Raw genomic sequence first — 13,066 nt, forward strand, 5'->3', positions numbered from 1 at the left:
CAAATTTCTGTGAAAACATTGGTATCAAGTTACACCGAAAAAGGGGCAATATCAAAAACAAAAGTTCATTTATTAGTCCAAATGAATTTCCTCATAAAGCAATCAAATTTAGCAACTGATCGGAAACAACGACTAAATGATAGGGAAAAAGTAAAATTGTTGCTATTCACATGTTTTTTGTACACGATAAAGTTAAATGATATCAATAAAAATGTTCCTTAAAAAGGAAATTTCCATCTGAGAACAGCACCATCTGCACTAACGCTCACGACGTGTTTTTGTTGGGGGCAGATCTTTACTCGCATGATGTCCCCACTGTGGCCAATCCCAAGATGTGTCACTTCACCCTCATTATATTTCCACACCTAAAACATACAAATACAGATTTATGTCAAAAAACAATGAAGTCCCAGCATACTCGTTTAAACCGAGTATAATTTTAACGAAAATAGACAACCAAAGGTTTATACCGGAAAGTTCGTTAAATAGGGGGGTGGTGTCGTTGTATCTGGATTCCACTATCTCCAATATTTAGATTATTGTTAAGCCTTGAATTTCACAGCCCTTCATAGACTTCAGCCCTGATAAGAGATGGTTAAATCCTGGGAAATGTGCACTTCTTTCCACTGCTTGTTGCTTGAATATTAGAGAGATCCGAACGGTCAAATGGTCGAAACCTCACAATTCAACAAAACCATAATTTAATGTTCATCTAGGCAATAAATTTAGTCATTGATACTAAAAATGAATTATACGCCCTTTTTCAAAAAGCTTCTTAAAACAACTGCTTTATAAAAAAACTTCCCTACATTGATGCCGCTACTTGTAAATTGTTTTGGATTTCCTTTCCCTAATGAAATCCCTTTAATTCAATGTTCAAAACTTCTGAGTATTTTTGGCTACAAAATTCGACATTGAGCAGCACTGGGTAAAAGATCAGGCAAGGAAATTGAGCTGTTCAATGTTTGTGCAGACGTAAGCATTGAGATAAAAACAGATTAAGAAGTGGCCTTTTACTTAATTTGTAAAAAAATCTCGAGTTGATTAATCTTCAATACATCTCAAATATCTTAAATAAACTTGACATCTCAATTCAGCTGCCATTTGAAAAAATTCAAAAGACTCGTACCTTCAGCAACTTATCTTCTCCACCTGTAACAAAATACATTTGGTCAGGAGACACATCCAGTCCATTTATGGATCCACTTTTGGTGCCATCAAGCTCTCTTATTTGAGTGCCATCATACGTTTCCCAATAGCCAATCTATAGCAAGAAAAACATAACTCTCAAATAGAAGACAAACAACATTTGCTAAATGAGCAATCGATTGCTTGCAATAGCAAGAAAGAATGAAGCATGCATTAAAGAAAGATAGTATAAAATCCTTTCACTAGAAATATTTCACATAGCTTAATCATTTGAAGGTGAACCTGGATAAACAATATTCTTATGTTTGATGAGAAAAATAAAAATCATAATTTTGCTTTATGATAAATATGGCAAGAGAAATTATTCTCCGAAAGGGAGCAAAATGTATAGTTAGCTTTCGAATCCATCAACGTTATGTATACTGTACCCCGTACAATTTTAACACGTCTTGAATGCGATGATACTTTGAATGCAATGTTTGGGTATGCTTGGGGAATAATTTTTTTCTTCAAATCCCGTCCGTGCATTTTTGCAAATTTAGATTAATCCGTGAAGTTGCAGCAGGGACTTTCCAGTGAATCCAGGGAACAGGTTCACCACAAGACTGAGAAATGCTATTTAACAATAAAATCCCACAGCTTTTAACCTGCCATTTTAATACTTTGCACTCAAAAAAACTTTGCACTCTAAAAGTTGAAATTGCAGAGTCCAGAAAACCTTACGGTCACACGGTCATCGACCGGAGGAAGGTTTGAGAAAAAATAGAAATTTGAAGAAAGGTTTTGACAAAAAAGAATTTAAAAAAAACAGTTGAGACAAATTTTTTTGCACTTGTTTCTTCGTTGCACTTTCAAAACACACGTTGAATCTGTCACAGAGTCGAATGGTGGCACGAACAGACGCAGATTTTTTAAGCCACGCCCTTCTACGGCAAGTAAATACATTATACATCTGAAAAAGGAGCACTGTTTGTGTTCCATGGTTTTGAAATTTTTCAATTTATGTTATATCGTGATTCCATCGACTTAATTTTTGGACATTTAAAAGTAAATATTATTCTTGAGCTGTAATGTTTTGAATGTTATTCTAGCAAAGTTTAATCGTATGTGATAGCTACCATCGAGCCGAACACATAATTTTGTCACAATTTATTGCGTCTGTTGCCCCTTATGCCCTAGCCACTCCATAGCCATGCCCTGTCCAAGATGATTGCTTGAAAAACTGGAGGAAGGTTTTGATGAGGAAAAATTCGGCCGGAGGAAGGTTGAGGACTTTTCTGGACACTGAGAAATTGATAACCGCACCAAAGGCTTAAAAAAGAATATCGACACACCAAAGAATATTGACCCCTGAATAAGGTAGAGCAAATGGGAATCAAAGCTTTCGGATTGGACACCCTGTTTTTCTGTTCAGATGGTAACAAATGTTTTAGCGACTCCATCTAATTAATAAGCACTGTACAACTTTTAGTATATCTTGACATTTTTCGCAAGCGTCATTAAAAGTTGAAAATGATAACGGCACCAAAGACTGAAAGGAGAATATCGAAGTACCGAAGCATATTCATCTTTGAATAAGGTTGGCCCCACTTAGCTCTCCTATTAAGATCCAAAACTTATTGTTGTTATTTATAAAGAAGCATCCTAAATAAAGGAAAATAACAAACCTTCCTGTCAGTGCCAACTGTGATGATCTGACATTCGTCTGGGTGATAGCAAACTGCTTTGAACATTGTGTTAGCAAAGATGATTTGATTTCTCACAAAACGACTACGAAAAGGGAAAATAAAGTAACCATGCAGAATCGAATACAATCCTATTTATACTCAAACTACGCTTTTGATAGAAAAACAACATTGCCCAAAAGGACTATTTGATATATTGCTAACTGTTTCTTTAAAAATAATTTAATACGACCATATTAGAAAATAAAAATGAGAGGTTTTTTCAAAAATAATCTTTGTTCCAGGACCATCTGTATTACAAAAGTGGCCAAAAAGCAAACATACTCAAGATCCCAGATAATGCATGTTCCATCAGTGCTTGAAGTAACACACTGCAATTAAGAAGAGTACAATGAGAGCAAAAGCTAAGAGACATGCCAAAAAGCTCTTTTTTACATTTAAATACCTCAATGTTTAACACAATCGGAGGCTTTCAACACCATCGGACGAAGAAGTGAGGCTTGTTTAAGATACAGGATCTTAGAAGCATGATTACAAAACTTTAACCTCGTCAAACAAGGATTGGAACTTTTCAGGAGAAAGCTTTCAACATATTTGCATCTCACGGAGAGGACACTGAAAGGCAATCTGTCTCGTTGTGGATTGGTTAATGAGAACAATAGCTGGAACAATAGCCTAAACACGATTCCAGCGCTCCGCCATTTTTTTACTATGCGATAAATTAAAGGGGGACTGGAAACAATAAAAATCCCTTTGTTCTTATAACCAATCAACGTCGTGACAGATTGCCTTTAAGCTAAGATAAGGAAAACGAGGAAATTGGCCTAGTCACTTCCATGGTGGGCTCTAGCTTTCAGCAAGCTTAAACACAAATTGTTTTTACAAATACAAAAAATCTTTACATTTGACAGAACTCTAGATTCAAGTCCAAGTCAAGTTTTGATATGACGTAATTAGCAAAACAAAAGTAGAAGCGTCAGATCAACTTTTCTTAACTCCATAGGTTCACCGGACCTGACAAAAATACTGGATGGATAAATCATTGTTTCAACTTCCAGTTGAATATTCAACAAATTTTAAGTAGAAATGACAAATGCTGATCACTAATAGCAAACTATTGCAGAAAAGATCATTCGCCATATTTATTTGAGAACTTACCTCTTTGTCATTACTCTTCACTTTGATGCAAGTTACGGTGCCTGGTGTAGAAGAAATTCTTTTATAAGAAATCTGTTAACACAGAGTTCTTAAAAATGTTTGAATCATCTTTGAATTAAGTGGACATTCATTTATTCTTCATTTCGTTTCGAAGAAAATTCATACCAAACTACATTACAAACAAAAAGCAACGCTTGCGAGTTAAAAACAAGGGAGAAAAAATATATGTGAGAGGATATATGTTGTCTAACAAGCAATTGAGAAATCATAAGACTTGCTTCTTTATGAACAAGGACGAAGATCTGGATGCCTGATGCCATAGATATAATTGAGCGCTAGCCGTAAAAGTATGCTCCTCTGTTACATCTGCAAATTTATAAGAGCTGCAGGGTAAATCTGAGGGATGTTATTTATGACCTAGCAGGTCTGAGGTAAGTTACTTAATGGATGGTAGGTCGTAAGCATCATCTGACTCTCTTGGTTTCGTTAACATCAAAATATAATTGAACTTTGGCAATATGTATATGTTCCTTCATTGCATCTGCAATTTTGTAGGTGTTGTTTAAGATCTGGTAGCTCATAAGTCTTTAAACTTTATCTGATACAAATATAACTTACATTAAAAATTAAATAATACATTAAATATTAAAAATTACATTAAACTCTGGCAATACCTTTATGTTCCTTCATAGCACCTGCCATTTTGTAAGAGCTGCCGTTCAATCCAACATTCCAAACTCTGACTTGACCCTCACCACCACCACTTATGATTCGTGTGCAGTCAGATGTTGTTGCCACCGCAGTTACACCTTTATTGTGCGCATCATGAATGGTGTACTTGAGTTTTCCAGATTCAGGTGTGTAGGCCCTGATCTTTCCGTCATTCCAGGCTAAAAGATTAATGGCTGCAATATAGCATTCTATGAAGAATCACCAGTACTTTTTAAAAGGGTCTTAAAATATGACCCACTTCTATGTGCAAATGGCTAAATTAGTTGAAGCAAGTCTACTCAAATGGCTGTCCCCACAGGAGGCTTTTCTTATGGAATAACTATCTTGTTTGATCATTACCTATTAAACGGTATTCTATGTTACCTTTGATAAACTTAACGTATTTTATGCATGACAGTAAATTCTTATATGCAGAAACCTACCAAAACAAAAACATACAGACTACCTGAAATTATGAATTAAAAAACTGGTTCAGTTTGATGGAAAAATAGCTTCTTATTACAAAGGTAATGAAAGGGTCATTATTTTTTGATCCTTTTATTCCTTCAAATTTAAAACTAACAAATGAAAATCAGATAATTAAACTTCATTGCCTTATTCAGTACTGAATCCCCAAAACATAGGTCACGGCTTTAAGTTATTGTGTGTTAATGAGTCATTAAGAAATTACTCAAAGCAGTTATTCATGATCTCATAGTGATGACACCTAAAAGGTTTTTATATGCACACCCTTAAAATATGAGTCATATTAACCTAAACTAAATCTAAGTACGTTGCAATTAAGAGCACGGTTCAGCTTAGGCCTTATAAAATCTGTTATGAACCTGGACTGATGATACAAAAAACATACCGCTTCTGACTGAAATATTAAACAGGTCCTTTCTTAAGGCAAAATAAGCCATATTCAAAAAATTATTGCTAAAAGGGTACAGTTAGATGATAACAGGAATTAAGGGTTTACTGATGACATAAATACATCCACAAGATTTGTTGTAGGGCGGTCATTGCAAGTTCGAATCGAGGGTCAAGCTTTTTGGGCTCTAACATGGGTATCTTACTACCACCATTCCTATATATGTTAATAAAATAAATAAAATACCGCTTATGATCGTTTTCCCATCTCGCATAAAGTCCACTGCGTGACAAGTCATGTTTGGGACAACAATCCGAAGAAGTTCTTTGCTTGTATGGGCATTCCACACTCGAATGTCTTCTTTTGAGCAAGTTGCAAAGACATCAGAGTATTCACTGTTGAAAAGAGAGCAGAGTTGATTCCTCTTTGTCTAATTACATCTCAAGAAACTGTTTTAATTTTCATTTTAATTCGTTTAAAGAGGGTTGCCCTTGGCCCGGAGCTCATTTACAAGGGGCCCTTCCAATCTTAGTGCATCTTTAAAATTTTCTTTGCTACACAACTGGGTTGTTTATCCAAATCAAAAAACTTGACAACAGAAAAGGTTGAAAGAAATGTTGCAATTGGTCTAGTTTGGGCTGTACCTCGCTTGGCATTGCCAAAAAAGTGGCAAACTTTGTCTTCTTGCAATTGGTTTTGAATTATTTTGGACAAATCCCGAATAATTATTTTCATAGTTATAGAAATGTAAAGAGATTTTAAAAAACTGCCCAATGGTTCAGTGAAGGTCAAACCACGGACGCATATCGGCACGTCAAAGACATTACAGGAATCATATAAACAAATGCATTACTTACTAAGGAAATGAAATGTCTAGCACACTCCCAGAATGACAAGCAGTTACCAGGTCTTTAGAGAACTCTGCGTAGCTGAATTTGTAGATATCTGATCTCTCTGTACCCGCAAAGAACTAAAAAACAGTTGTAAGCAATATATGGCATTTACATACTGCTTTCATTTGTCGGTTCTTAGAGCAGGACGGTTCTAAGTTGAAACTCAGAATTTCACGAATAATTCGTTCTATTCATAACTGTGATTCAAATTCCTCAATGAAAGACTTCTAGATGAAATTCATTAGGTTTCTGACAGAGCTTTTTGATAAGAACTGTAATTCGTTGGGTGAAGTTATTGCTAGTAGTATGAGACATGGGGGGTCAGTAGAGAGATGATCTCAGGCGGTGTATCTTGCAGCAAACTGGACGTTTATCAAGTAATCTCATTAAAATCCCTCTATTTTGCGCCTTTATCGACAATGCTATTGCTTATAAAACCCAAAATACGGCGAGCCTTGCCGAAGATAAGCTACAATCCTGGCCAAAAATAGCTGAGACATTTGAACAAAAAAGGAATTCGCGTGCTATATCTTCATATTATATGCGCTGGTGATTTGTAAGATTGTAACATTGATTTGAGGGGAAGGGGGCGGGTGATTTGTAAGTAGCTTCCTTTTTGCAAGTGTCTCAGCATTTCTGGCCAGGATTGTCTATCTTCTGGAATTATTGCTACGTGATTGGGAGAAATCAGTTATCTTTTCTTTTGAAGTGCACATTACGGGTGTTTCACTAATATGCACATTACGGGCATTTTTGGCCATGATGGAATATCAATATATATTCAACCTGGGCAGTATTCAACTTAAATTCATGCCTAATAGCTCCAAAATACGAATGGGAAATAGCCAGGACCTACAATCCTTGCAAACAATATTTGGAAGATCTCAACTATTCAATGCAGAAATTCACAACCAATTTGATTTAACTACTTCCAAAAGTTATCAGCACTGTCTCAAAGTTAGCCTCCCTCTCCTTCAAACATTGTTGATTACTTTAATACAGAAGTTTATAGCTACAGTATCTGTCAGATTTTTACAGATAACTATTTAAATATTGAAACTTAACAATATCCTAACGCGGAGGGGAAAGGGAAGATTTGCAAAGCAGTCAAGGTTTTGTGTAGGTGTTCAAGCAGCTTTAGTGGGAATTCTATTTTTTATGCCAACTTATCTCATTAACTGCATTCGTTTTTACTGAAAAGGCTGCACATGTATGTTGTATTCTCAATCTAGTAGCACTAGCTTACCTGGTGACCAGGACCTCGTAGAGCAAGAGAGGTAACCCCCTTTTCAACATCAGTAGATCTGCAACAAGAATAAGGATAACATGTATGTATACTTGAAGGTCCACATTTTCTCGTTTTTGTGAGGGGGGGCAACAAAAACTGAATACATATTGTAAAAGTATCTACTTGATGCATGAAATACCTCTTCAACATAGTGCACAAAAATAATTTGAATTTAATCAATGATAACATGGCATTGTTCCTGATATCTCACTTGACTTTCTTGTAATTTTCCCCACGGACAATGGCAACTGTACCATCCCCAGCTCCAATCAGAATTTCTCCAGACTTGAGCAAAGCCAGTGAAAGAACTCCTTTACTAAATTTGTCCTTTGGAGGTCCGTAATGGCAGAGGAGTTTTGTTCGCATGTTAATCTGCAATGATACAAGAAAAAACTTATTTAAAGCTATGAAGGAAACAATTTTTCAAAAACTGGTAATGCAATACAAGAACTAAAAGTGAAAACTTATCTATTCATAGTTCACATTAAAAATCCCAAGTTCCAAAAAGACTTTATTTCAACCAAAGTTTGAGGGCAGGCCATAGGTGGGGATTGTAGGTCATAGCCTATAAACCTTTTGCTCCTGCCAAAGTTCTCTAGTGTCAATTATAGCTTAGCTTCTATATTGACATTGTTATCTCTAATTATTTGAAGGGCATAAATCAGGTTTTTGCCCCCTTCCCTAAAAATTCTGAATCAAAAGCTATAACTAAGAGTTATCATAAAACAATCAGCCTTTCAAACATGAATCATATCTTGATTGGCATGTGCTTATCTTCTTTAAAGAAAAGTTCTCTAGGCAAAAATTTCAGGAGAAGTGAAATATTGTAATTAATACCTGAAGAATGTCCCCACTGGTTGTACCACAGTACATAAATTGATCATCATCAGATACCTATATGTTAAAAAAAATAAAGTTAAACAGTTAAAAGTTTTTCAAATTTCACAGTTAATGGGATAAGTTAAAAACAGTGCCATGGTTTCAAATGTAGCAAGCAGGACAGTGTCTCTCCAATAGCCTTAAGAGAAAATATTCTTTAATTGCCTTTATAAGCTTCCAAGTTTTTAGAGATTCATTCACTTACAATTTATTCCAACCAAGTAAATTTTGGATATAATTTGGAATGAATTTGTCAAAAATAAGTGCTAATTGTTATACTAGATGTAATTTTGATAGACAATGGTATTCAAAACTCTTAAAAAAAATTTTTATCACAATAAAAACAAATACAAAAAACTGAAGTTGATCATTGTTGAGATTGAGGCAAAAAACATAAAGTTATTGAGTTGCCTCCACATCCAACATTACAAATATTCTTGAACTTTGCATGATACAATATAAATACACTATAAGTACACAATACAGAAAAATACAGCACAATACAATACAATACTATACAGTACAAATACAGTACAATACTGTACACAATGCAACTTTGTAAGGTCTTGTGCTAGTTCAGGACCACATGATTCAATCTTTCAGATATAGCATACAATGACTAAAGATTTTCAAATCATTCTCAAAGATACTTAAAGTTTAACACACTTAAAGATTTTCAAACATATATACCTGGATGCATTTGACAATTCTCTTCAATTGGCCCATGTTGCAGTCAGTTGGTCTGAGTATTCTACTTCCTTCATCAATTTCCCAAACTCTAAGTGTTTTACTGCAAGATCAGACAAAGATTGATATCATGTCTCAAAAATTGTTTTCCTTCAAATAAAAACTTTAATGTTAATTATGCAAAGGAGAGTAGATTCTGGTTTATCAGGGTTAATCAATAAGTCATCAAGCTTTATTGAGAAAGTGATAATTCATAGCAGTGATAATTCAAGCATTTTATAAGCTAATCAATAGTAAACATTACTTCATACCATTCCATTTTTCAATTAAATTCAGCAATTTTGATAAAAGATGCAACTCACTTTCCACCACTGACAAAGATATTGTCACTGTTGTTAGCAAATGCAACACAAAATGTAACACCAGCACTCAGCACTGCTGCAGGAGAGCCACAAACTGCATCCTTCTTTTTCAAGTCCCAGACAACAACACTAAGTAAAAATAAAAAAAATTGACACTTCTGTTTCCTCTTATTAGTTCTTGTAATTGAAAATCAATTTACAATTATTCAGATTATTATACATCTTTTTCAATGCTATCAAGTACATTTCTACCAGATCATGCAATGAGCACAACTTATGTACATGGTTGGTCATGTCCTTCACTTTACACATGAGCTAAATCAAGTGTAGAAAATTTTCATGTTGGAGCCATCAACACAGAAATGCAAAGCTTTATAATGTTGCATATCATCTCAATGATGCTAGCAGCTTTTGGGGAGGGTGAACAATCTTTTTGTTAATTTTTGGCACAGAAATTAAGACCAAGATGAACAGTTTATCATTAACTATTTTATAAACTTGGGTCACCATTTTCAAATAAAAATCTGAAAAAAGAGTTTTAGCAAACAAAGTACTAAATAAATGAGCCAGTAGAGGGGGGGACAAAGTGCATTTATTTCATGGCCTGAAATATATGATACATGCAGAAAAAGGTCAAGGGCTTGGAACAGAGCAAGCTACCAAAAGAAATATTTGTGATAAATCAATTCCTCAATGCTTAACTCAACCATCAAGCAATACTTCCGAAGATGTCAAAAAACAAATGCATCTTACATAACTATAAAGTCTAGAACTTGAGAGAAGATTCTCCAATTAGGTTAAGTTTTAGGCAAATGACTGCATTTTGTGCACAATTTTTCATTGAAATAAATTTCTTAGAGCTAAATGTTTGAACAATTGACAAAGCTAGGCATTACCTTCCATCATCTTCACCACCAAGTGTGACAAGAAACTTGTCATTTGGTGAGAAAGCAAGGGCTTGTACCTTGACTTTGTGCAGTGCAAGTTTCTTGTATAAAGATTTAGAAGGAAAATCCCAAACTATCACATCTGCTTTGAAACCCATGTGGGTTACTTGACCTGAGGCAACAAACCGACCACTTTTTGAGACTGCAATGCAAGAAACATTGTTTGTGTGCCCCGAGAGGAACTGCTGCCTGCTCTTATCGTGCTTTGTTGCCATTAAATCTTCAATGACAACAGTATTGCCAAGTGGGTAAATCAAATGATTTGCATCTGGATGTACCAGAAGCCCACCAGGGACACTTCCTGAAAAAACATTAGAGAAAAAAGTTTTGTAGAGGATATACTCAAAAAAATTTTGACAGATAATTTACATTACATGTTTAGTGTAATCATCATAAGATACAATATTAGTCTTAAGAAACAAAATAATTAGAATTCTATTATATGTTTTAATAGTAGCAGAAATTGAGATTTTTGTGATTCCAAGCAAGCAACCTACAATAGAATATTCAAACTTCAAGGTAAATTTTCTATTCAAATCAAGCCAAGAGGGCTTTGCAATTGGTCTAGATGATACAGCTAACCAAGATCATAGGTCAGAGAAACAACTTTTTCATGAAAACAAAATCTGAATAACAAGTGAAACCTGCATATTTATTTAGAACAAGCTGTTTCCAAGGTGTTACAAAATTTGCTGCAGGGGTACAGCAATACAGCGCAACTATTAATGCTGGTGAATATGTATATTATGTACACATGCAAACAAGTTTAACAATGTCACTAAACATGTGCCTCAGCACAAAAAAATCAAAAGTAAATACAAATAATTACATAGCGATTGTCACATCAGATGTCGCATGAAAAATTGTGACAGTGAGTAAGGGAAGAAGTGTTACTGTAAACAAAGCTGAATTGAAAAATCTTTAAAAGTTAGAATCTAATTCTTATGTGACTGTAACAGATAACTTGACCTTAAACAAAGTGTTTATATGTGGTGTAATAATATTTCTATCAGTTATTATCTCAATATGGAGCCATTGTGAATTTAGTTTTGTTTAGCTATTTCCTTTTCCTATAGTTACATTTTAGGCACAAATAAAAAATATGCTACTTTTACTTGAAAATTTTACTGATTTACTTTGCAAAAAACTGTAGTATAGCATAAATGTAAAAAGAAAGGCACGGTGCAATACATCGTCAAACGTATTTAAAAAATCTTGCGACTAACTTCATAAACTGTTGATGGGAAGCACTAAGACAAATTACTTTATTCGGCGAAATGCAAAATGCAGTTTATTCATGTTGCATAACTTATTTTCAAAAAATAATATGCTGATACAATTGATCGTTTTTCTTCAATTTGCATTGTTCCTGTTAACCGTTTGTAGCACGAAACTGCACTAATTCTATAGAAACTAACTGCGCCACTTCAGGTCATCCCGTGTTTAAGCAACCTTTGGCGTATTATCATTAAGGAATAGTAACTGAATCCGTTGCCGTATTTTTTAAACTGCTTACCAGCAAACCCTATTGTTGACTCAAGTTCTAGCTTTTCCACGTCTTCACTCCCCATTTTGCTTTTTGGAAAAATTGCTCGGCCTAGAATAGATCTGCAGTCAAAGCGCTGTCTACCATTATGGTTTCACACGAAGGGTTGGCAACACCCGAAAACAGTCCATAGCAACAGCAGAAACGAGGCTTTCTTCAGTGTCAAAATGCGTTCTGCGTAAGTCATGAAAATACTAGGGTTTAAAATTTTTGGTTAAAAATGTTAGGCCCCTACCCATATTATCAACCAAAATTAGGGCCTGCATCACAGGGGGCATGTTCTCCTAGCTTTTTGCTAAAAATGACTAAAATCAGCTCAGTTTGTTTAATAAATAATTCAATTAAACCTGTAGATTGCAACAAACTCAGTGAACCGAAGTCTACAAGTAAGAAAAGCGTCAGCAAAATGTTGCCACAGTTGGGGCTAGAGGGGGTAAGAGAAAACTTTTTTCTTTACATTGTTGGCCCCTCCAGTTTAGGATCAGTGGCGCTGGCCTGTGGAGCAAATTAAGACAATGGAAACTGCTTGTACTAATCATTTTAGTCTTTTAAAATGCGCGATTGGAAAGTATAGGCAATGCCGTCAATCTTTTAGAGCTATTTTAAGAAATCAGTTATTCTCCTTTGCTATTTAAAGAAATCGGTTATTCTTCTTTGCTTCTCTCTGTGCATATTAATCTATCTTCTCTTGCACTTCTCGCTGCCGATTTCTCAAAGCAAGATCAGTTGATGCAGGTTTCCACCAGTCTCATCAACCTCTTTAATGGCAGGGAATATTGGTGGCTCACCTACAGCTTTACGTCTCCTTCCCGGCTTATACCTGCATTTGTAGGTGTTTTCTAGGTAACAATTTTTTATCAATGACCAAAAACCAGGCTACATTTAAG

General features: G+C 35.0%; 1 protein-coding gene across 1 annotated transcript; it reads right to left on the bottom strand.

Moving 5' to 3' along the window:
* Nucleotides 1–51: 51 nt before the first annotated feature.
* LOC135691556 (cilia- and flagella-associated protein 52) lies at nucleotides 52–12,287 on the bottom strand. Its single transcript, XM_065209432.2, has 15 exons — nucleotides 12,150–12,287; nucleotides 10,583–10,934; nucleotides 9,687–9,815; nucleotides 9,328–9,427; nucleotides 8,596–8,652; nucleotides 7,970–8,130; nucleotides 7,717–7,774; nucleotides 6,435–6,547; nucleotides 5,824–5,972; nucleotides 4,667–4,882; nucleotides 3,993–4,033; nucleotides 3,159–3,205; nucleotides 2,817–2,919; nucleotides 1,130–1,264; nucleotides 52–365 (listed from the first exon to the last, which is right to left on the bottom strand). The coding sequence occupies exons 1-15, from the start codon at nucleotides 12,202–12,204 to the stop codon at nucleotides 219–221; spliced, it is 1,863 nt and encodes a 620-aa protein (XP_065065504.1). The 5' UTR covers nucleotides 12,205–12,287; the 3' UTR covers nucleotides 52–218.
* Nucleotides 12,288–13,066: the final 779 nt, after the last annotated feature.

The sequence above is a fragment of the Rhopilema esculentum genome, chromosome 13 (genome assembly GCF_057945365.1).
Source record: "Rhopilema esculentum isolate cy_ngs chromosome 13, ASM5794536v1, whole genome shotgun sequence".
Taxonomy (NCBI): domain Eukaryota; kingdom Metazoa; phylum Cnidaria; class Scyphozoa; order Rhizostomeae; family Rhizostomatidae; genus Rhopilema; species Rhopilema esculentum.

Bases quoted from the DNA above. Each gene is read 5' to 3' on its own strand.
- LOC135691556 (XM_065209432.2), bottom strand. From the start codon at position 12,204: ATGGGGAGTGAAGACGTGGAAAAGCTAGAACTTGAGTCAACAATAGGG. The intron at 7,775-7,969 runs GTGAGATATCAG...TTCTTGTTGCAG, and splicing joins GAAAATTACAAGAAAGTCAA to ATCTACTGATGTTGAAAAGG. The intron at 366-1,129 runs GTACGAGTCTTT...TGTATGTTTTAG, and splicing joins GAGAAGATAAGTTGCTGAAG to GTGTGGAAATATAATGAGGG.